This window comes from Blastomyces dermatitidis (genome assembly GCF_000003525.1).
Source record: "Blastomyces dermatitidis ER-3 genomic scaffold supercont1.4, whole genome shotgun sequence".
NCBI classification, from domain to species: domain Eukaryota; kingdom Fungi; phylum Ascomycota; class Eurotiomycetes; order Onygenales; family Ajellomycetaceae; genus Blastomyces; species Blastomyces dermatitidis.
Genome location: NW_025544777.1, coordinates 842,754 through 865,808, shown reverse-complemented (window position 1 = coordinate 865,808; position 23,055 = coordinate 842,754). Strand labels below are relative to the sequence as shown.

Sequence of the window (23,055 nt, the reverse complement as noted above, 5' to 3'; positions counted from 1 at the left end):
AAATACGACTTATAGTGTAAGAGCTCACTTGTTGGGATAATAAGAATGCAGTTCTACAGGCGCTACGTAGGTGTTTATGAAATCCAGATTTTTTATTTTTTTTATTTTTTTTTATTTTTTGATTATGCTGAGGAGTATTGATTCTTCGACTTTGAGAGGGTGATCCTGGCAGCGGAATGAATTATTTTATTCGACTCTCACCGGAATTTGCCGTAACTAAGGTGTTGTTATTACATATGATATATTTCTTCCTGGCTATGTGGGCTTGAACTCCAAAAAGGGGAGCCAATTGAAAAAAGGGAACCCATGTACGGAGTAGAATGCTAGGCGCGACGGTTGGACTGACTGCATAACAGCGTAGATCCTTCTGGCATGCTTCTGGAAGGGCTGTGGAAGGAAAAAGGACAATAATAATAATAATAATGCCTCCCCTGTAAGCTGTAACAGCTCAGAAGCTCTTTGTCTCTTGACGGACCGAATTTGGAGCCCCGTTGAACTGCCAAACGGCGCCTGTGTACTCCGTGTGATATGCACATTCCAAAGGATTCGTATATGTGTTTTTTCCCAGGCCATTCCCGAGAATTGTTGTGTAGCCAGACATTGCTCATACTCATACTATGCTCATGCGAGAGCGCTCTGCCCCCAAGGAGCAGAAGGAAATTAAAACTTTGAGACAAGGTTAGCATTCTTAGCAGTAAACTAGGGCGGCTCGTGGAAACTCTGGGCTGCGAGCGGTGCCAAAAGAATATTATTCGCTAAACAAGAATCAAATCAACGCCGGCTCTAGCCCTGGAGCAGGGGAGGTTAGCGCCAAAGACTCTCAAAGCGAACAAGCGACATCACGTCAAAGGATGGATCAACTTGGCTGAATAATTATTTGCATGTTGTATTTTCTTTTTCTTGATTCTTCGGAACCGAGAATGGGTCTGATAGGGATTCCAGTGGCGACATATGTATGTACATGTACAATACTTTCCCAGTTGCAGTCTGCCAATAATAAATGAACTGTATTTTTATATTTTCCCTCGGCTGCTCGGAGTGGCGGTTTATGTATGGTCCACTATCAGAACAATCTGCCGATTCTTCAGCAGAATTTGAATGGGGACGATACTTCGTTTTTGCTATCATTTCCAGGCCCTCTTGTCTCTTTGGGAGACACTTTGTGAGAGGTATTCATGGCTGGACGAGGGGACCGGCGGGAAGCTGCGTACTCTACTGATTGGCCCTGGAAAAGGGGGGATGCGCGTTTGTCAGTATGGGTGTATTAAGAATATCCACTTGTAGAAGATTCTTCCCTTTATATTAAGAGCGAAAATCCTCACCACCGCCTGCAGTCCAAGCAGACCTCATTATTATTATGGATTTCACTTCGTTGAGATGAAACTTACCCCCTATTCTTGCTGGGGGTAAGAATACCCGGATCGCGGTGGTGGTGGTGGTGCCGGGAAGAACTCTTTCTCCGGCCGGCCTGTGCCAGCCGTACAAGCGTATTTCACGTACCCACCGCTGGCTTGGCGCCTAGCAGCGCAGCGAGCTTGTGCCAGAGAGTGTGTCTCCAGTGTGTCTCCAGTGTGTCCCCAGTGGACGTTTGGGCGGCTTGGGGGCCAGTTGGGGGAGGGGCTGCGGGCGGTGTTTGGGCGTGTGTTGCAAGCGCTGGGAACAGGTGGGCGTATTATATGCGGGCTGTGACCATACCATACGACCACTGCCAACCAATCTCCCTCCTCCCCCCTTCCCTTCCCGGCTTCTTCCCCGTCCGTCTCCTTCAATCTCCTCTCCTCTTTCTCCTCCATTGTTCGTCCAGCTTCAACTTCAATCCACCTCCATCACCGCCATCACCGCCATCACCGCCATCACTATCACCCTTCCACCTCTATCCATCGCCTCTCTCCCCCTCGCCCCCCTTACATCTCCATCTCCGTTATCTTGGATTGGAGTTGTGACTTGGCTATCCTCAGCTTGAAAGCAGGCCGGCCTTTTTGGTGAAAATAAAACGCTCGTTCACTGTACTGTTCGCGATTGAGATTGGTCGCCCAAGCTACTTCACCCGACCACATATTTTCTTCGTCGATCAACCTGTTTTACCCTGGCATAAAAAAAGGCTGGAGGCATTTTTGAAGACGGTTCTGGATTAACTTAACTTGTCTTTGGTTCAATTCGTGGATAGTCAGACTACCGTGAGTAACAGGCTATCGTTTTATTTCTAAAAGCAAGCAAACCAGGTGTCGCCCGCTGTTTCGGGACGGTGGCATTCGCACCAATCAACCCCTTCACTATTCTCCTCCCTGCCCCCCCCCCCCCCCCCCCCCCAAAAAAAAAAAAAAAGAAAGAAAGAAAAACCCCAATCGCCGCGAACGCATCAAGTATGCACATTTAAGATTAACTGAACTCCCTAAACATACTGATCGACCAACCTGTGTTGTGTGTAGATTCCCATTTCGCCCAAACCCGTTTGGAGTGATCTATCGCTCTTTCTACCTCGCGAAAACTCGTCCGCAGTTACTTAGATATCACATTTGAACCGCCAAGATGGGGTGCGGAATGAGCACTGAGGATAAGGAGGGGAAGGCCAGAAACGAGGAGATTGAGAACCAGCTCAAACGAGATAAGCTGCTGCAGAAGAATGAGATCAAGATGCTTCTACTTGGTAAGCAGTCGACTCCTTTCTACGATTACTAGACCAATGCATGCAAGCTTTTGGCTTACTCCATTTTAATACATCCAGGCGCTGGCGAGTCCGGTAAATCTACCATTCTGAAGCAAATGAAACTCATCCACGAGGGTTCCTATTCGCGGGATGAGAGGGAGTCTTTCAAGGAAATCATTTTCAGCAACACCGTGCAGTCAATGCGTGTAATTCTTGAAGCTATGGAAGGTCTTGATATTCCCTTGGACGACCAGCGTGCAGAATACCATGTTCAGACCATCTTCATTCAACCAGCTCAGATTGAAGGCGACAGCTTACCTGCTGATGTTGGCAACGCCATTGACGCTTTATGGAACGATGCTGGTGTGCAAGAATGTTTCCGACGATCTCGCGAGTATCAGCTGAACGACTCAGCACGATAGTAAGTTTACCTCCATTTTTTTAATTATATTTTTTTATTTCTATTTTTATTATTTTTAGATAAAGTTCGGCTTCTTACCAAGATTTGTAGCTACTTCGACTCCATCAAACGTATTGCTGGATCCGATTATTTGCCCAGCGATCAGGACGTCCTCCGCTCCCGTGTCAAGACTACTGGTATCACCGAGACAACGTTCATTATTGGCGACCTCACTTACCGTATGTTCGACGTTGGCGGGCAACGCTCTGAACGTAAGAAGTGGATCCACTGCTTCGAAAACGTCACCACCATTCTTTTCCTTGTAGCAATCTCAGAGTACGACCAGCTTTTGTTCGAGGACGAAACCGTGAACCGTATGCAGGAGGCTCTCACACTTTTCGATTCTATTTGCAACTCGAGATGGTTTACCAAGACCTCGATCATCCTCTTCCTGAACAAGATTGATCGGTTCAAGGAGAAGTTGCCTGTCAGCCCGATGAAGAACTACTTCCCTGACTACGAAGGTTTGCTTACCCCGTGTTGTGGAGATGGACAATTGGATGTTAACACTTTCTACTAGGTGGTCCCGAGTACACTGCCGCGTGCGACTACATTCTCAATCGCTTCGTATCGCTTAACCAGGCCGAAACGAAACAAATCTATACCCATTTCACTTGCGCTACTGACACATCGCAAATCCGGTTCGTTATGATGGCAGTTAACGGTATGTGACTCCCAATTGAAATACCTGCATATATCTAGATTCGAAACTTTGCTGACCCTCCGAGTCCAGATATAATCATCCAAGACAACCTTCGCCTCTGTGGATTGATATAACGAAATCCTTTTGGATAGGTCTTTTGGCTCCCACTAATTTAGATTATTTCTGTTCATTTCATCTGTATTTGATATCACCCTCGATTTTCCCCCTTTTTTTCAGAATAATTTGCCCCACGCCCAACCACCGCCACCAAACAGAGCCGTCCAAGTTTTCCTTTACATCTATCCCTCTCCTACTTTGCCTATTACTGGGCTCACAATGGCGTTGAGACCTTTTCCTTACTCTAAAACAAAATACGGCGTATTGGACCTCTCGTCAGTACCGCAACTACGGGACATACGATCTTCCCTTTTCTTTTTTGATTACAACCCCTCGCTCCCCACCTCTTGGTCTGAGGAGATAAAATGATACGGTGCCACTCCGATCGTTGCCTCTTGCCGCCCTGGTTTCTGATGGCGCAATCTTAACAAACCCCCCGGTGCTGCAGGGCTGTCAACTGTCCACCTTCCTTTTGTTTTTTTTTCCTACTGCATGATTTCCTACTCGGCTTGCTCTTTTCTTTTCTTTTCTTTTCTTTTTTTATTTCGATATCTTATTTCCTTATTTCCCTTTCTAATTCCCTTGTTATATCCCTTGATATGTACCTGTGTGTGCGTGTGTTCTTGTTTTTTCTCCTACTTTTTTTCTTGGGGCTTTTCCCCTTAACTTTCTGTATTTCTTGTGACTTTATATGGGTTTCCCTCTTATCGAATTTCCATTTCCATTTTCTTTTATTTCTTCAAATACCATGGGGTTTCTCTCATTCTCTTTTTTTTTTACTTGAGTATGTTTTATTTGTTTCGCTATTTGCCTTGTTTTCGAACCTTAGCTCTGCCTGTATCAGCGGGCGGATTTCTACACATTAGCTTTTTGGTTTTTTATCTGACCGGGCTATTTGTCTACCAATTCCCTCTGCTTTTTTTTTTTTTTTTTTTTTATGTCTGCTACTTGTCCTCCTTTTTTCCCTACTTTTTGAAACAATTCGCAAATCAGATTTTAGGCAGGAAATGAAATGCAATACCCACTTATCGCCGTTTTTTACCTTTGGAGGTCAATCTGATATGTGTATAGGTGGGCTGGGTGTGCTAATATGGGTTTTCCAAACACCCCGGAGAACTTCTTGTCTTACTCTCCCTCCGGAGTATAATTTTCACCGCCGGGGGCCAAAGTGTTGAGGGGGTTTTTTCCTTTTTTTTTTTTACAAAAAAAAGGGTTTGTGCGGGGGCAAAAGACAAATAAATAAATGAGATGGTAGGGGGCCCCCGAAGGGTTTTAAAATCCCAAAAAAAAGATAATTTTCCAAGAAAAAAAACTGGGGGGGGGAAAAACCTGGGTTTTTTGCGGGGGGGGGGGAAAAAGGCCCCGAAGGGTTTTTTTTTTTTTTACCCGGGGGGGGGGGGGGGTAATGGGTGAGTTGGGGTACTTTATGGATCACGGGCCACGGGCCACACCAACGAACGAATAAAGTCTTTTTGCGCTGGCATGCTGCATACATGTGGTATGTATGTGGTAGTTATATAAGACGATATCTCCAGGGCTGTCTAGACGAGTAGTAGTCGTAACGAAACAAAACTAATAAAGAATAATTGTTCATAGGGCTTCCATAGGAGATAGAGTAAAGTCCCATCCATCCCATAACCCCCCCCCCGCATGAAGTAATCTACACCAGTGCACCACCCACTTCCATAAACCAACTCCCATAAACCAACCAACCCGGCCCCTCGTTCTTCAAAACCTCAACTTCGGCCCTACAAACACAATCAACACCGCCACAACCCACAGCCCAAATATCCACACATACATCAACGCACGCCCCCACCACCCCCTGCCCTCCGCCATGCGCCTCAGCGCCCCCAACCGCTTCCCCGCCGCCTCCATCCCCGTCGTGCTCCGGTCCAAACCCTCCGCCGCCCGCTCGATGATTGACTTTTCGGACTCGAGGCTCGTGTGTAGGTTCTGCGTGGAGGTTTTTAGTTGGGTGGCTAGCGCGAGGAGGGAGGTGGTTAGGGTGTCTTGTTCGGCTTCGTTTTGGGAGAGGGCGGTTTGTGCGGAGGGGGTGGATGAGGTGGTGGGGGTTGGGCGGTTGGGGAATAGGGGTCTAATAGTGGTGGTGGTGGCGGTGGGGAGGGATGTGCCTGTTGTTGTGGCCGTTGGGGTGGTGGCTGATGATGATGATGGATAACGGTGGTGATGGGGGTGTCTGCTGCGGAAGGTGTTTGATGGTGATGGCTCTCGTGGTTGTGTTGGAGATGGTGATGGAGGTTTATCTACAACTTGTTCATCGTTTCTTCGTTCTTGGGTGGTCTCCTCTGCTTCGCTTTCTTCTCCTTTTCTCTCATCTTCTACTTCTTCATGTCTTGTTGATGCTTGGTCTGCTCCTCTGGTTGGCGGTGGGGATGTTGTATCTGGGGTACTGTCACTTGGTGTTGGTAGCAAATCATCCTCGTTGTCCGACGAGAAGGTCTGGGTATCTGGATCCGTTTCGGCTGCAGCGGCTGCAATTTCGTCTAGATGGGTTTTAAGAGTCTTGATTTGCTGCCGCTTCTGGGCAAGATCAGTCTGGAGAGCATGTTTGCGCGATTGGATTTTGATGTTCGGGAGGGTGAGTTCGAGTTTCAGGATTAGGGTTCGCGCATATTCGATGTTCTTTCAGAAGCTGTCAGTGGATAGCCATGTTCATATAGGTAGGATTTGCTTTGTATGCTCACAGCTCCAACTCTAGCTCGGTGATAGGGAGATCGACGTAGCAGTTTGAGATCTGCGGAAGGAGATAGCAGGTTGTTCTCGAGGCGGGCAAGGAGATGGGTGAGGTTGATGGATGTAACGTCGGAGGAAGAATAGGAGTCAGACAACTTCCGCACCATTGTTGAAACAGCGACAAATCGAAGACGGTGTCGAGAGTTGTAGTTAGTTGCCAGACTTCAATATATTCGTATACAAAATAGCGACGTCAGAGCCTGGGTTTGAACGGTTAGTCAGCGCTTAGATAAGCCGAGCCGCGAGGGTGACTGAAATTGCTTGAAACGTCGTGGGCGAACAGGCAAAGCGACGGCAACACTGCTCAGAAAGCGAATATCTCACACGATGGTTGCCAGCGTGAATGAATATCTTTGTATACAACGATTGTTGACCTTGCTTACCCATGCGCCTCGACGTCCGCCGTAAGAAGTGTATCCCACACGCTTCCCAGCATGAGGAGACAATTCTTTTAGCATGCTAGGCTTTACCCCTGCATGTTATATTCTGCTCGTTATTTCTATTTGTCTTTCTTCCTCCTTCTATATGGGTTGGACAGAATGAAATTATAACTCCTGCATGCTCTTCTTTCTCATACTTACTTTATTGACAATCGTTCAGAGTATCGCAACCTTTTATCCCCTGCTTCAAAAATTCTGTTCAGTTTCCTTTTGCCGTCATTTGATATCCACGCCTTTTTATCTCCTGATTGCAACACCATTCGTTTCTTGCGGAGGGTGGCTCGTTTACTCCTCCAATTCATTTTACTTGTTGACATAAGTGGAATGGTTCGGACCCTTCACGACCAGTAAAAGCCTGGTGGTGATCGAGCTCTTTTGCCCCAGTGTCCTACATTACTCTAATTCAACCCCACCATGCCCTTGCTCAGGCAGTAGGTCGTTGGGTCGCGGAAATGGTTCAAGAATTTCTCCTCCAAGCTATCCTATATCGTCAGATGCTATCGGGATGTCACGGCTATGTCGAATGGCTAACCAGCCGCACGCAAGTTCTTGTGGTGATTCATACAAAAAGTGGTGCTCACACCTACATACCCAGACTGCTTCAACTCAGCTAATATACGGAATGTGCTGCTCCTATTTCCTATGAGGCCTTGCCCTGTTCCTGACGATGCGGACCCTGGAGATCAGAACCGGAGTTTCTGCATGCCCTAGCACTGCAGGAATAGAGATGGTGACAGAAGGTGAAGATAAATTGTTCATTTTTTAAGAGATTTTCAAGAGATTTTAACAATCATTGTTTTTAATTTCAAGTTCGCCATCTCAGTTTTGGAGGCGCCGTGAAAGACATTATTTGTTTCCGTCGACTATGGTCACGGTAAGGAACGTCATTAAAAAGCAAGAACATCTCGTAAGGAAAATATCTAGAAAATGGCCCGCGGCAAAATCCCTCCCAATGGATATCAAGAAAAATAAGAGATGATGGAAATTATACAACTTGGGTGAACTTCTCCTATTCTTAATTACACTCGAGGATTCTCCGTCTCCAGGCCTGACGCTTATCAGGTCCCGCCCTGGGGTAAAACTGAACCGCCTCACTTTGAACCTGTGGGAAATCGACAGGCTGTTTATGCCTCACCGGAGAACCCAAGGGATGCGGATGCGGATGTGGATGTGGATGTGGATGTGCTTTGCTCATATTGTCAGCGAGACAAGCGGTTTCCTCAGGTTGCCAGTGAGGTGTCGGTGGTAGCATCTGAAGAGGGCCTGGCGAATCCCCAGAGTTTCGCCTTGGTAGCTCGGGTGGAATTGGGGATTGTTGAGCTAGAAGCATCGGCTGATGATTGGGAAGTTGATGCCAGTGCTGGGCTTGTGCGTCAAGAAGTGTTGCTGATCGGGTTGCGTTTTCTTCAGGAGACTTCATTTTAGATGGATCACCTGAAATACATACGTTGGACTCAGGTTGTTGAGCTTGACGCCCAGGTAACGTCTTTCTGGTGGCACATTGTGCGATGGAGTTTGCATTCTCCTCGTCGGTGGTGATGGGCTTCTCGGAAAATTTTGGCGCAAAAACTTTATGTTTTGTGTTACCGGAGGGAGGAAATCGTGATTTCTTACGGCGTTTAATAGACGCGATGGATATTAGGACGAAAACTGGTATAAGGATGTATAAATATGATGGGAGGGTAGGAAGCGCTTGGGGGCGCTGCGTTTCATTTGTCGGGGCCATGGATATTGAGATTTTAAAACAAAATTAAAAGACGACTAAAAGAAAAGAAAATAAATTGATTCCTTTCAATTGAGATACAATGGTTCGATTTTAATTGCGAATGATGATTATTTCATCCTGTCCCTGCCATGGACCTGACCGATGATGCGTTATGGAAAAAGGGGCGGAGCCTGCGCAGGGTTGACGAACGTTCCAAACACAACAACACCTGCGAAGCTGACCCGAAACAACGAAAGACAAACGGCGATGAATGGCAAGGGGTGAGGGTGTCAGGGGTTCTTATTATACCTACATTTCAATGAAACTGAATAAAACTTATCCAATCCTCCGTAAGCAGTAGAAGTTCGCCGCCGCCGTCTGCAATCCCACATCCACTTCAGCCAACCAACACAGCGCCGACCAGCGTCTGGCTTTCATGGCAAGCTGCTGTTTGCCCCAGGTATATGCTAAAAGCAGAAAAAGAACAGCTATCTAGCTAATCTCAAAAAGCTGCACCGTCTTATCCCCCAATTTCCCAAACTGGCGGGTTGACGTACTTGGCGGAGGGGTAACTAACTGCAACGTGGAGCTGATTCCCACCCACCTGCATCGCCGAAGGTGGATGCTAGAACAACTTCGAGGAAAGCTTCATGCTGGAGATGGGCTATCTTGGGTTAAGCTTTGATCTAACTGCTCCGATCTGCTCTACGCAGTACGTATTGGAGGGTCAGCTCAGTCCAACCAACGCCATCAGCTCCTCGTCTACAAGAAACTGGCAATTGCTTCATCCTGCCAATAATGGATGGCTCATCAGACAATCTACCAACATAGCTGTTTCCACATCATTATTAGGCCAGGGCGGGCTAAAGCACGTTCATGAGCTCGTAATCACCAGCAGTGCGGGAGGAGCAGGATGACCAACGTCTACAGAAGAAATGGCCATCAATGCACTTTTGTCAGAGGCGAATACAAAGCAGGATTTTCTCCCGTGCCCTTTTTCGAAGCCGCCAAATCTTACTGACGCAAGGGAAGCAAGCAAAAACTTTTAATTCCCACTGTGGCAATGTAAGAACAAACACGTCAAGAGACGAGAATTTTGCTAACAAGCCTGCAAGCAGTTATCGAAAATCCAGGAAATCCCAAAATCTGTTAGTGACAGGATGGCCATGCGGCCCATTCCATAGCTTAAAATAACACTAGCGGCCAAGTCGCAGGTAGTTTTTCAGCTCAGCCAGGATTCCTCCGGGTGATCCCAAAGGCTGAGACTGGAAGGTTGTCTTCGCGCTAGGCCAAATAGCCTACCCTAGCCCTCGCATCCCTGGTCTGGATCAGACTGGATGTTCTGCTGTCGGTTGATGGCCCAGGATGCGCGAACTCCACATCAAGAGTTCATGCCCCCCGCCTCAAAATCACTCGTTGGATCGATCGACCAATCTCCATGGATGGAGTTTTATATTTACCACGTTTGCTGCCTGCAAGTTGAGTCTCTAGCCACAACCATATGTGAGAACGCGTGATTGGGAAGGACTAGCAGGATTTTCGCCCACAAGAGCCGCAAAAGTGCGCACAGTTTCAGCTGAGTGCCTGCTCATGACTGGCATAAGCAGATACCCTTTGCAGCCTGTGACCAGTCAAAGGGGTTTCTTGAAAAAAGTACCAGACCAGAAAGCAAAGATGTGGAAGTCGTTCGTTCCATCCGCAGCTAGTTTCGGCTCTGCTCATTATTCTTATTACCGAACCCAACATCGCCGTTCTCTGACACGATGAACCCGAGAATGTGAAATTGCTTCGCTGGTCGCCGTTGTTGCCTTCGCCAATTTGACAAATTGAGAGCAACTGCTTTTTACAACTCACAGAATTCTTTATTTTGAACCAATGTACGGGGTACGGAGTACACCTACTGATAAACTTTTCCGAATGGTCGATCTTAGAGACGCGTGAAAACCCTAACCATCGCCATCACAGCCATCGACCGAGTTTTCGGGGTCGAACCTGGTAATCCAGCCCTCTGTTGGCACAATTAGGCGTTCGGAGTTGTCGTTCCATTCCCATATCAAAAATTTCGTCCTTTGTTTACATCTCTATATTTAGCGCATACTCCGTACTCCGGCACAATCTGTAAGAGATATTCGGTGAGCCTACGAACGGTCACATAACCCAAATTAAATGACTTCACTAAGGTACGATGGAAGCTGACCGGCTTGCGCATTTTTCACATGAGGAGCACAGCTTCGCCGTCAGCTGTAGTTCCGGTCAAATTTCACGTCTCAAACCGGTTGACTTGCGTCTTAAGATGAAGATCGAAATATACTTCCAAACATATTCTAATAGAAGTGCGAGCCTTCGTTGAACTTGAGCTTGATTATTATTGTCAATAACACAGCAACAGCAACCATGACTTCATATATGGCTGTATATATTCGTTAGTTATTGTACTATTGCTGTCTTTATATTGTGGTGGAATTCAGCAGCTTAGAAGTGGAGAAAAATGCCGGCTTTTTCTTTGCTATGCGATCTTCAAGGCAGACGCTACTAGCACGCAGCCCCAGCGCAGGTGACGATGCCTCTGCCCTCAGTTATCTCCGTGAATATGAAGATGATGGCGCATAAACCTTTCGCCTATGACTAATGTTAGGACATATTTGGGAGCCAAGTAATCATTGCATTGCCATCCAATGAGCTTTTGAAAGAGGATCAAAGTGACGTTTGCAGGTCCTCCTACCAGGTCGATAGTTTCCAGATCCCAAATCAGACTGTAGGGGATTGGAAATAGCAGAGAATTCGCCCTCCTTCAACTGCCCTTACATTCCAGGAGTGTACAAGTGACACACCCAGATGTCACGGAAGACGAAACCATGGCGAACAATCCAATAAATCGATTGTCTTCCAGCGCCTGACTGAGACCTCAATCCGTTCGCTACCTTAGATGTAAAAGTGTCGCGTCACTTTGCCACGCCCCCGAATCGCTCCCTGTTGATTTGGCCACGTTTATTTTGACGGACTGTAGCTACATGTTTGCCATGCAATATCTAAAGTCTTTCACACACACTAGCCTGGCCATTTTGGGAGAGGTGCGCCATCCGGACGGACATATCTACAGATAGCCTCGATTCGTCCGATACCTGTAGGAACAAAGTTAGAGACAATTATACCGCAAATAGCAGGAGTATATCAATGTTAATCACCCACTTGTGCTCTCCTTGAGTAAACTCTCCATCTCACTCCTGGCTGAAGTTAGCAGAACTGGCAAATTTGTGGGAGAGAGGGTACAAACAAAGATGGCATGCATCCTAGACTAGCACACCCAGTTTGCCGTTTCTTTTTTGCGATCCGGTATAGACGATTTAGTATTTCGATGTTGTGTGAGCATGCTTATTCCGTTGCTGATGCAATGCTTCTCAATTCCCTTTCTTTGCCTTCACCTGGCGATGGCGAGCGCTGATGCTAGAACCCCTGCTCATGTCAACCGCCACGCTTTTACACATTACTTGCACTTAAGGCGACGGAGCGGCGATTATGATGGAGAGGTTTTTCATCGCGAGTTGGGGGCCGCGTGAGTGGAGACTAAGGTGGGAGTTTTTAAAAATTTATTGGGCGTAGGAAGCATGCAACTCGGGTTTCTTCAAGAACGAGAATTTATTTTCACTGGCTGTCAGCCCAACCTCGCCGATGCAAGGAACGAATGAGCAAAAAGGGCTTGACGTCAACGACGCCACAGCCATCATGGCAGGCAACATGTTTTCCTTATGTCCCACGAAAGATGGAATTTTTAGTGAATTGGTAGATTAGATAGGCTGGTCAGTGATATTCGGGATTTGTGTCTATGATAAATGACACGAACTGTCCAGAATTCTATCCAAATGGTTGAAGTTTCTCTGTCTCTGGTGCTTTGCATACTTACTTTACCTAGCTCAACGAACTCACACCTGCCCCCCCCAACCAAAAATCCGAGATATCCAACTGGATATTTTCCCCTTTCCCCCTTTATGAATCACCATATTACTGGACTTTCGCGCAATCGAATGTTTAACACAGAAATGAATGATGTCGGCAGGAGGCGATATACGGATTTGACACATCACCACACTGACCCCTAGAACGACGTAATTACTCTTCTAAATGGATAGTTGTGTAAAAGGAGAGGAACGAATAAAACGTGGAGGAAACAGAAGGCCCAAAATTGAGTAGATTCTTTTCGCCTATTTTCAGTCAATCAGCTCTTTAGGGTCTTGTGATGATACGAACACGCAGAAGAAACATCATGCACGTTCTACTCTCCGGAGGTATCGCCATCATTTGTAGTTCCCATTTTGCTGTTCACCTCCATGAACTGATGGCCTTTTCCAGAGCTTGGAAATCACTGGGTAACGGTTCATTTAATCGATTGGATGTGGATGCTGGGCCGTCGAGAGAGTGGGTTTTTTGAGAGAGTGATAGAGTTTGGTAGTGGGATCATTCAATCCACCCCGTCGACCTATCTGTACAGACTATCCAAATCAATAAAAATAGAAGACCGAAGGTCCTCGATATGTGGCGACAGGGGCGGCCGGGCCGATAGGGACGATGGGGGATGGAGAAAAAGCAAAAATAAAATAAAATAAATAAAGCAATGGAGAACTAAAGAATAGAAAGGGGCAAACCACAAATAGGCGATGGATACGCGAGTGGCACTTCAAACAAGAACAGAGACACCTGCTCCGTATTCTTCATGAGAACGAGCCATCCCTCCAATCAGCCTCGATCATAAAAGAAACTGCATCACTGCGCAGGGCGATGCCCAAGATTTAACCAAAATGACAAGAATGATAGGACTTGTGGGAACTAAGGCAACTAGAGCTCAGCTCTAACATCCACAATCTTTGCCCTCACCAAGTTGAAATTCCACTATCCTAGTCAGGAAATATCACTCAATCCTCTCAAATGGCAGCTCATTCGATGTCTCAAGATGCGGAACACATATATCCTATGAACATCGACAAAGCCGTTCATCTCGTTTTCGACGACCTGGCTCAAAGGATCTAGAATCCAGGGTCGCCACAATAGTTTGCGCCGCTAACACAATAACCGTGAAGAAGACGGATGCAGCGTACGCTTGAAATAGCAGCTACATGATCGCCGCCGGAAACTTCGGACTGCAATGAGCGCCGCTGGGGAAATTTTGCTGGCAACAGAGAGGAGATTCTGTATTCCTCGAGTGGTATGCGTGTTGCTCGTTCCAACGGAAATAAATATTCAGATCCCACACGCGGGCGCGGAAGCACGCTCTGCTGATGACATTGCAAATGCCCGCCGGGGCTTCAACAGACCTAGCCCCCCCTCGAATGAGATACCGTATACTGTAGTCCTTCCTGCTCATCGAAAATGCCAGGTCATTCAAAAAATTTATCGATGGTCATAAAGGCTGTAGCTGGATGTACCAAAAGAGCGAGATTCAAGTGTATGCGTTGCAGACAGTGGTATCTTGGTGCCTATCCCTCGAATCCTCCCTGCCCGGGGGTCTGGTCGAATGTGAAGAAGGTTTACTCGACCGCAAAGTCACAACATTTGGGTCCGTCGGGCTAACCATTGAGTTAACCAGTTCAGGAACATGCTTTTCGTTGCGGTCCGTGGTACGGAGTACATCCTACCAAGGTTAGATCAGAGAAGACAAACACCAGGCCACAGTATTTGCGTTGGAAGAAAGGGTTTATTTGACGCTGTTGCACTGGCGGAGGAAGCAAGAATATAGGCGTTGTATATGATATTGCGATGATTGGATGCCAGCTTGTTTCTTCTTCTTCAGTGTTCGATGAATACTCAAGTCCTTCGATTAGTGATTCTCTCGATCTTGCACCCCAGATATCCTGTTGAACCTGACTTCAACCTTCGGTTGCCAGGGTGGAGAACGATTATCCTAGGCCTTTGGAGGCTCAGGGTAGGAAGTCTGGGGGACGGCACTGGATAACAAAATGCCATCTAATATTCCATCGTGCGACGGAATGGGGCAATGTTCCGCTGCGAGAATCAAGAGATAGATTTGGAGCAATTCTTGCCAGGTTGTTTCATAACACTCCAGCCAGCCTCTTTTTATATCACATGATATCCCTTTGAATGGATGGATATCAACGAACGGCAAGGCCTGCTTGGCTGTTCACGATATGAGCCTGACTCTGTAGTTTATTTGTTTTTCAAGCTAATTTTGCTGATATTCAGCGGTCATGTTTGAGCTATATCCAGCTACCATAGCGTTTTCATATATTTGCGTTTCGCCAACTTCATATACATTATGGCACTCTAGACATATTAAATTACTTCACTTTAACCAACAACCTATTATAGCCTTTAACGTTACCAATAGAATTGTTCAAACTAACAAAGACTCCACTGAAATGAACCTCGTAAGGTTTTCTAAGAACAATGACTATAACTTTGCGCTCTCTTGGCGGATTTCCTGTTGTGCTTGATCCCGAAGTACTCTTCTTAGGATCTTTCCGGACGGATTTTTCGGTATATGGTTGGTGAACACAACTCCTCCGGTGATCCTCTTTGTGGGCGACACTCTCTGTTTGACAAAGCCGGTGATATCCTCAGTAGTAGCGGTTTGCCCTGGTTTGAGGGTGACGTAGGCACGGGGGTACTCTTCGTTGTTTCTTTATCGAAGGATACTCATTAGCTGGTACTGTACATTCACGCATACTGAACCTGGAAGCTAAAAGAACCTACTTTGTTACTCCTATCACGGCGGCATCCGCGATCGCGGGATGTTCAAGAAGGAGCCCTTCTAGCTCTGCCGGCGCAACCTGGTTGCCTTTCACCTTGATAAGTTCCTAAGCATCATGTTAGAGCATGATTCCTGCGATAGACAATTTTGACAGCGGTTCACATACTTTCATTCGATCAACGATATAGAACTTTCCTGTGTCATCCACGTATCCGATGTCACCTGTTTTCAACCACCTGTCTTCTGTTAATGTCTCCTTGGTGGCCTCGGGTTTGTTCCAGTAGCCCTTCATTACATTAGGGCCTCTGACCCAGATTTCGCCTCGCTGGTTCCGCGCAAGCTCTGTCACTCCGTCGTCGGCCATAATCTTTGCTTCGCAATTCGCATTTAATTCACCAACAGATGCGCTAGTTCCCAGATCGTTGGGGTCCCATCCTAGCATTGACAACGTAGTCCTGTCGAAAAAAGGAAAAAGAAAAAGAAAAAGCACGGGCACATTAGCTAGGTTCCAAAAAAAATTAAAGAATAAGCGCGGACAGGGGCTAGCCATACTCCGTCATGCCCCATCCCTGTCTGACATACAGCTTCCCTGCTGGAAACAAAGCTTCGACTTCCTCTGAGATTTCTCTGGATAACGGGGCCGCTCCGCTTGAGACAGCCAAGACGCTGCTCAGGTCATATTTCTTGACCAGTGGATGCTTCGCAAGGGCGACAGCGATCGGCGGTACGACTGTCAGACTCGTAATCCGGAGCTTCTGTACCGCTTCCAACATCTGAACGAAGTCAAACCTCGCCATGATGTAAACGGGTATTCCTCGCGACAGTGACGATGCGATGAATATGTTTTGCGCCATGGCATGGTACATGGGAAGAAAACATAGCCAACGGGCAGATCTATCCCTCTCTTCCCAATCGCTCCGCAAGTACGCTGAATAGTCAAATTGGAGCAGATTTGCGACGTAATTCCTATGCGTTACCTGTACTCCCTTCGGGGCCCCAGAAGTCCCAGAGCTGTAATTGAGGGCAAGGGTTCGATCCACTTCTTCGGGTGTTAATAGCGTGTCCCAAGAGAAGCTGCTTCCCTCCACCGGTGAGACGATGAGGTCTCCCCAATATCGACAGCCCTTGCGCCCTTCTCCCTTCCCATCAAACAACGCGCTATCGAACACGAATATCCTGTTTTTGCCCATGCCAATCAATTCGGCTGCAGCAATCCCCGTGTCTAAACTCCCATCTGCACATAGCATATATGTCGCCCCGGAATCCTTCAACTGATACGCCAATTCTCTGGGTGTATAAGTTGGGTTTGCTCCCGTGAAGATCCCACCTGCCATGACGATGCCCATGAAGGCCACCGGGTAAAATAAATCATTGCTGGAGAATAGGAGTACACGATCTCCTGTCTTCAGGCCCGCCTTTTGAAGCCCAGCAGCGAAGCGCTGGCACCACAGACGGTACTCATGGACGGTAAAAAAGTGAGTATCTGGCCGGGCAGCATCCGAAAAACACCTCTTCGTCTTGGATAGAGGATACGTGGGGGATTTGAATACCACCGTCAGCAACGATGTGTTTGGGATTTCAATGGACCAGCGGGACTTCATCACCATGATGCTGGATAAATAACAAAATTGAAGTTATAACTTGGTATAGGAAAAAGATTGCAATAGAGAGGATTGCTGCAGGAATCAGAAAGATCTAGTCATAGAAGACGTACTTTCTGGATTGGCTTTGAACGAGTTATGCTACTCTTATAAGCTGAGTAGACTCTGGATTCTTCGCAGCTGTCATCCGTACAATGGTCCTAAGCCTGCTTGCTTGGGAAATATTCAGCGGATCCATCGCAACCGGCTAACTACCGGATCAGGGTTGGACTGAGTATAGGGAGCTTTCAATGCCGAGGTCAATGATGAGATATATGGGAAATTTGCCTAGATACCCCCACTCCCGCTAAAAAATGTCGGAGGAGGTGGTTGGTTGTGTAATTATATCCATGGATCTTGTCTTGTCGGCCGGATGCCCTATTAGGCCAATATACGGATGGATTAGGGCTTGTGTAGGACCTCCAACGCCCCCGTGCTATGTTATGTAAGTTACTGTACATAGCAACATCAGCACTAGTGAGCTGACCGAGGTCCTTACTTGGCACAAAATGGGTCAGTTGAATCTCCTCTACGGAGTATATACTCCGGAACATCTTATAATACACACTATAAAAATGAATAAATAAATATATATAGAAAGATATTTATATTATTTTTAATATATGATATGATATGGGCGACCGAGAAAACAAAGGATACGTTACGTAAGCTTCCAAGCTCTAGTTATAGGATTCAGTGTTAAAGCTAGTTGATTGCAAGGATTGCAAGACCGGGGCTGAAAAAATGCTATTCTTAAATTGCCAACATTTATACCTGGACGAGCAATTTGAAGTGCTTATACTGATGGAGTTATGTAGCGTCAAACTTGTCCCGCGGACGTACCAGGAAGACGAGTCTTACCGTTGCATTGGAGGTTCCCGGCCCTCTCGCTGAACGCCATTATTGTTCGTTTGGGCCACAACAAATGGCACGTCAAAGTATTCTCTAGATGGAAAGAAGAAAAAAAACCCCAGAGACGCCTAGAGTTTGAAGGTTTCTCTACAAAGAGATCGATAGGCCTTTCTACCCCATGGGATAGTGTGGTTCTTCAGCGAGAAGTACAGAATCTTAGGCTCTTTCGCGGTATACCAAGCATTGTGCAGCTAGTTGCCGTCGTTATCTCAAGTAATCCATATTCGACACATCCTGTTGGATTACCATTCGGGCGGGGCATTGGAGGGGATACTGAAGAAGACACATAGAAGCAATCACCCATGGCGGAGGTGGGCGCTACAGATTGCTGAAGCCCTCAACCAGATACATCTCAGTAATAATAATACGCACATGGATTTGAAAACATTCAACGTGGTGATCGATAGCGAGGGGAATGCCATTCTAATTGATATAAGTGGTCGCCCATGAATGGCTGGCGCCAGAAATACAAGATATGTCGGATCCTCTCACTTCGCCACTTGAAATGCGCCAGAGAAATGATATCTGGGCTTACGGTCAACTACTATCGGCAATGGTGGGGCTTAATAACCACTATCGAGAGAAGAAGTTGATGAAAAGTGTTGCAGCGGCTGCGACAACAAAAGATCCTGAATCGCGACCGGGTCTACCTTGCATCATTTCAAAACTCAACGTACTCAACGGAGGCTAATTTGACACCGGAAAACAGATTTCCTCGACCGCCACGTTGGTTCGCACGAAACAGACAGGAAACAGTATATAATGTGAAGAGATCGCGACCGGCAACCTTAGTTCGAATGAGCGTCAGGTTGACGATAAACTCGTTATCAGTCAATATTCGCTCCAGGCAACATCCGTCTCATCGAACCCGCCGTCGCTCCAGCCACCTAGCGGAAGTTTTAGCTAGGGGGAAGTGTCCCTAATTATTATTAGCCGAGATGGGCTACCACCGACCTGGTCCTTCGCGCATAGGAGGAGCCTTGCCATCAACATCCTTGAAGACCACAGCCAGCCGCGCCGGTGGTGACAGCGTGGGCTGAGTTTCCTACAGTGCACACCTCTTCCTTTGCCCTAGCTTCGCCGCAAGGATTGCTTAGGGACTTGTGGTAAGTGACCGCAACGGTGCACTCTTTCGAGGAATTGACACTTGATATCTATTAGGAAATATTCAGGAGAGTATGTGCATGAGCAGTTTTCCTATATATAAAAAAGGACTTAATAACAAAAGGTCATCAAAGGGCGGGGTATTTTGAGGGACATGTTCAGATTAAGAGAGTTTGGGGTATGATGAACCACGGCGCTTAAATGTCCTGTCTCCATTTTCTTTCTCTTCCATTTTTTTTTTGAGTCACAGGGTCAGTTGGCAGAATTTCCGTTATCGACTTATATTTTCAGTAACATGCCGGCTGCGTGTGGACGGAGTTGCCTTGGCCCCAGGATTGTTTGATCGGAGCACGTTATGAAAAAAGATTTACCAAGGTTCGCACGCGCGTTGGATTCCTCTGGACCAATTAACGAACGGGATGGGCCGAAATGATCCTCGTTATAGCTGCGGAGACTGTTCCATCGCAGGACACCCTACACTCAGTTATCACCGTGACGAGGCTGGTGGTAGGGCGGTGCGAAGTATTTATGCGTAATACTCAAAGGGATAAAACAACTCGCTCCCAGCGAAGTTGCCCTTGTCTTGGCATTAACTACTGCCACTTCCCCGCCCCATCCCGTTTGGACCAAACGTCTTTTGTGGAACCAACTTGTGGACATCAGTTCAATGCTACAGAGTCCCTGGGATCGAAGAATCAAGAAACCATTAATAATTTCAAACGGAAACTAGCTAAATGAATTGCACAAAAAGTGGGTATAATGATTCACAGCACGGTTAATAATTCACAGCACGATTTTTAGCATCGATGTAGAACCATATTCATGTGCACGTCTTCAGTTCGGAAGTGTGGAGGCCTTATCGGTTGCTTAGCTGGCCGCATGACCGGCCGTACCAAGGGACTCGCTGGCACGGATCTTCGGCGTTTTGGGATTTCCTCGAGGCACTTCTTCTTCTTCAACTGGAGCCGCAAAGGTCCATTGGGCATTTTGATATTCATCACGCTCAGTTGACCCATCAGAATCATCCAGGATGGGTGTTAAATCGGAAGTCGTCCGGTGTTGGAATATAGATGAATGCGGAGACCGAGCCTCGGAGAACCTTGTATTCACCACTCTAGTAAGTTCATCCCTTGTTTCTAGTGCCCAATCTCGGCCATTTCGGTACGCTGAAGCTCCTTGTCAAAAGGCCTCAGAAGTATGAGTGAGTGCAAATGATCAGAGCTGTGTCATAAAATATTCAGGATGACTATCTGGATTGTCTGACTTGCTAACATGAGTGGTGTATAGCTTTAGTTGACCGCCATGATAAGTCGACGTAAGAGTGTAAGCATTGTTATCATAGGTCGGTTCACCTTGCTGGTAGGATTGTAGAGCATGCATCCCGCGGGCACCCAGTGCGCCATCATAACATGCCTGCCGTGTGGCTACAGCAAGAGATCCATCAGGGCCTTTTGCCTCGAAAACGAAGTTTGGTGCCATTGGGAGATCATCCGGGACAATATGATGGCTAAGATCTACACGGATTTGATGGTTCAGCTGCTCAGGACATGCACCATAGAAGTGATCTGGTTTAGCAGCAGCCAGTGTTCCATCAGTTAAAGAAGTAAGATTTCTAAATGAGTAGTCCCCTCCAACACATTTCGGGTCACTGATATCACCATCAAGAATTGGAATCACTGAGGTTGTGATGGACTTCTCTTTAGATGCATGTGTATCTGCGAGGGCCAGGGTTCAGCTAATCGTTCAATTATCTCCTTCATATTTTTTGGTGTTGAAGGGATTTGGCCATCAGGATATCCATATCCGTCCGGATAAACACCGTGGTCGATTAGATTTTGCTGAAAATTCCGACTGTAGGCCGAGGTGCTTGAAGTTTTCGAGATTGTCTTCGTGTCCCTGGAAGTTGATGACGGAGGAGAACCCGCACGACGCTTTCTACTGTGGGAGCTCCCATCGGAATCGGATACTAGGCTCATATTGTGGCGGACGTATTGCTTGTGAAAACAGAATTTTCCCGGCACCCCCTGACCTGAACATTACGCAGGTATGCCCCGGTGTTTTCGTTAGTGCCGCCCTAATATTTTAGTGGCATTCTAACGTTCATTCTGGGGTGCCGCGTCTCTAAATATCCTCATATAATATAAGAAGCAAGCTTCTCATTCATTATTCTTATTCCATACGTACGCGATCCCTATACTCATTATTATCAATCTCTGATTCAATATGGACTTATTTGCTATTGCACCTTCACCATCAGAACCTCCTGAACCTCCTGCTACTCCTTCAAAATAATTGACCTGTGATTAGACTGACCGTGTGACCGTGTCTGGGACCAGGACCAGATTTTTTGATAGTCTCATTACCAATTCAACTTATTATTATTATTATTATTATTATTATTCTTCCATTATACTCATATGCAAGCGGAGCTTATGATGAGTCCTTGCGTGATGTTAAATACAGGCCAAGTGTTGGTTATACAGGAGGAAATACAGGTGTTGAGACCACGCCAAGATAACAAGAACATAGGAAATACAAAGGAGTGACAATTAGATACATGCGATAATAACTTCCCAGCCCAGGAACATAGAGCGATTTATTGGAGCGATTTGTACACCTCTGTATTTATTAGGAACCTGAGGTGCTTGAGTTCCGGATTTAATGTATCCCCTGCGGGTTTCGAACCCACACGCCTTGGTTTCCCACGCCAAGGCGCTACCGGGTGGCCGCATTAACCATTCGGCCACCGGGGCTTACCAATTCAACTGATCCCATTACATGGTTTTAACATTAGATAGTAGTCTTATACTGTTCCAGTGAGACTTACTGTCTACTCTTGTCACATTTTTCAAATGAGATCATGATTTCCACTTCTCAATTTAAATTATTTTTATTACTTTAAATGACTTTAAATCTTATTTAAGTGTTATCAAAAAGTGTTACTTTTTAAAAAATTAAAAATAGTCTAAAAAAAACCTTAAAATGTCTAAAAATAGTAACTTTATGCTAAGAATGAGACTAAATGAGATCAAATAAAACCACTTTCTCATTTTTTTCAAGTCATGGTTTCATTTTAAGATCTGATATATAGTCACTTTATCTGTTTTTTTGATAGTCAGTCTCAGTGAGATTCATGCCAAGAAATGTATGAGATCAGATCAAATGAAATTAAACATGAAATTCATGATTCCGGCGGTCAGTCTATCTGTGATCAATGTCGAGATATTCTTCTTCTTCGCGGACTGAATTGAATCTATCAAAAGATCTCTGATTAGACTGACTGTGTGACCGTGTCTGAGACCAGAATCAGAATATTTGATGATTTCATTATCAATTTGATTGATCTCATTACACAGTTTTAAGATTAGATAGTAGTCTCATACTTATTATTATTATTATTATTCTTCAATTATAGATGTATGTAGTCAGAGACTATGACATCTACCTGAGAACTTTAGTTCTCAGGGTTTTTTCTATGTCTGTAAAGTTAACTATTGTACATTCATTAATTTCAGATATGCAAAATCAGAAAATTCCAGCTCAGAATATAAAAACTGTTTACAAATTACAGTGTTTTAACATCTTTTGATACTTTGAAATCATTTGATAATATCATGATAAAAGAAAAGAGAGAAAGAACACAGTCTTAAAGATAGACACATTAAATAGATAGATAGAAAGAAATTGAAAGAAAAAGATACAGAAAAAGATAAAGTAAAGAGAGACTATAACAAAACAAATTATTAAAAGAGAGTGTATAGCTGTTTTAACAGACTATATCTGATTGATTTCCTTCTCTTCATATTCAGATAATTCTGAATTTAGTCATTTTCTTATAACTGCTTGAGTTTCTGATAGAAAGTCTATTAAGTATTTAATTCCTGTCTCAGTTGAGAATAAGAATCTCATATTTAATTGATTTAGATCATA

The 23,055-nt window shown here is 45.8% G+C and overlaps 6 protein-coding genes and 1 pseudogene across 8 annotated transcripts; 3 read left to right on the top strand and 4 right to left on the bottom strand.

Moving 5' to 3' along the window:
• Window positions 1-1,000: 1,000 nt before the first annotated feature.
• BDCG_03938 (guanine nucleotide-binding protein subunit alpha) lies at window positions 1,001-4,901 on the top strand. The gene is made up of 6 exons (XM_045419604.1): window positions 1,001-2,177; window positions 2,430-2,647; window positions 2,726-3,068; window positions 3,159-3,571; window positions 3,628-3,771; window positions 3,841-4,901. Exons 2-6 carry the CDS (start codon window positions 2,530-2,532, stop codon window positions 3,882-3,884), a joined length of 1,062 nt encoding a protein of 353 aa, XP_045275866.1. The 5' UTR covers window positions 1,001-2,177; window positions 2,430-2,529; the 3' UTR covers window positions 3,885-4,901.
• A 303-nt stretch (window positions 4,902-5,204) lies between these two features.
• Window positions 5,205-6,891, bottom strand: BDCG_03937 (uncharacterized protein). Its single transcript, XM_045419603.1, has 2 exons — window positions 6,576-6,891; window positions 5,205-6,513 (listed from the first exon to the last, which is right to left on the bottom strand). The coding sequence occupies exons 1-2, from the start codon at window positions 6,729-6,731 to the stop codon at window positions 5,596-5,598; spliced, it is 1,074 nt and encodes a 357-aa protein (XP_045275865.1). The 5' UTR covers window positions 6,732-6,891; the 3' UTR covers window positions 5,205-5,595.
• Window positions 6,892-7,663: 772 nt separating this feature from the next.
• BDCG_03936 (uncharacterized protein) lies at window positions 7,664-10,311 on the bottom strand. Its single transcript, XM_045419602.1, has one exon. It carries the CDS (start codon window positions 8,788-8,790, stop codon window positions 8,080-8,082), a length of 711 nt encoding a protein of 236 aa, XP_045275864.1. The 5' UTR covers window positions 8,791-10,311; the 3' UTR covers window positions 7,664-8,079.
• A 3,397-nt stretch (window positions 10,312-13,708) lies between these two features.
• On the top strand, window positions 13,709-15,228 carry BDCG_16822 (uncharacterized protein). The gene is made up of 2 exons (XM_045426017.1): window positions 13,709-14,286; window positions 14,348-15,228. The coding sequence occupies exons 1-2, from the start codon at window positions 14,131-14,133 to the stop codon at window positions 14,495-14,497; spliced, it is 306 nt and encodes a 101-aa protein (XP_045280690.1). The 5' UTR covers window positions 13,709-14,130; the 3' UTR covers window positions 14,498-15,228.
• A 2,516-nt stretch (window positions 15,229-17,744) lies between these two features.
• BDCG_03932 lies at window positions 17,745-21,101 on the bottom strand (the record flags this gene model as incomplete). 2 transcript variants are annotated; one of them, XM_045419600.1, is made up of 3 exons in its annotated part: window positions 17,745-18,908; window positions 18,976-20,840; window positions 20,945-21,101. In XM_045419600.1, 2 exons carry the CDS (start codon window positions 21,099-21,101, stop codon window positions 20,341-20,343), a joined length of 657 nt encoding a protein of 218 aa, XP_045280689.1. In that variant the 3' UTR covers window positions 17,745-18,908; window positions 18,976-20,340. The 2 variants fall into 2 exon arrangements, with proteins under 2 accessions (XP_045280689.1, XP_045280688.1); XM_045419599.1 differs by having other exon boundaries at window positions 17,745-18,940; window positions 19,006-20,840.
• BDCG_03933 (uncharacterized protein) lies at window positions 18,497-18,712 on the top strand (the record flags this gene model as incomplete). Its single annotated transcript, XM_045419601.1, has 1 exon — window positions 18,497-18,712. The coding sequence occupies one exon, from the start codon at window positions 18,497-18,499 to the stop codon at window positions 18,710-18,712; it is 216 nt and encodes a 71-aa protein (XP_045275863.1).
• A 688-nt stretch (window positions 21,102-21,789) lies between the features above and the next one.
• BDCG_16821 lies at window positions 21,790-21,878 on the bottom strand (annotated as a pseudogene). The gene has a single exon. The product of its transcript is annotated as a tRNA-OTHER (tRNA).
• Between the last annotated feature and the right edge of the window lie 1,177 nt (window positions 21,879-23,055).

Coding starts and splice junctions, on each gene's coding strand:
- BDCG_16822 (XM_045426017.1), top strand. CDS start 14,131: ATGCCAGGTCATTCAAAAAATTTATCGATGGTCATAAAGGCTGTAGCT. Junction 14,287..14,347: donor TCTGGTCGAATGTGAAGAAG/GTTTACTCGACC, acceptor TGAGTTAACCAG/TTCAGGAACATGCTTTTCGT.
- BDCG_03938 (XM_045419604.1), top strand. CDS start 2,530: ATGGGGTGCGGAATGAGCACTGAGGATAAGGAGGGGAAGGCCAGAAAC. Junction 3,572..3,627: donor CTACTTCCCTGACTACGAAG/GTTTGCTTACCC, acceptor ACTTTCTACTAG/GTGGTCCCGAGTACACTGCC. Junction 3,772..3,840: donor CGTTATGATGGCAGTTAACG/GTATGTGACTCC, acceptor CTCCGAGTCCAG/ATATAATCATCCAAGACAAC.
- BDCG_03937 (XM_045419603.1), bottom strand. CDS start 6,731: ATGGTGCGGAAGTTGTCTGACTCCTATTCTTCCTCCGACGTTACATCC. Junction 6,514..6,575: donor ACCGAGCTAGAGTTGGAGCT/GTGAGCATACAA, acceptor AGCTTCTGAAAG/AACATCGAATATGCGCGAAC.
- BDCG_03936 (XM_045419602.1), bottom strand. CDS start 8,790: ATGGCCCCGACAAATGAAACGCAGCGCCCCCAAGCGCTTCCTACCCTC.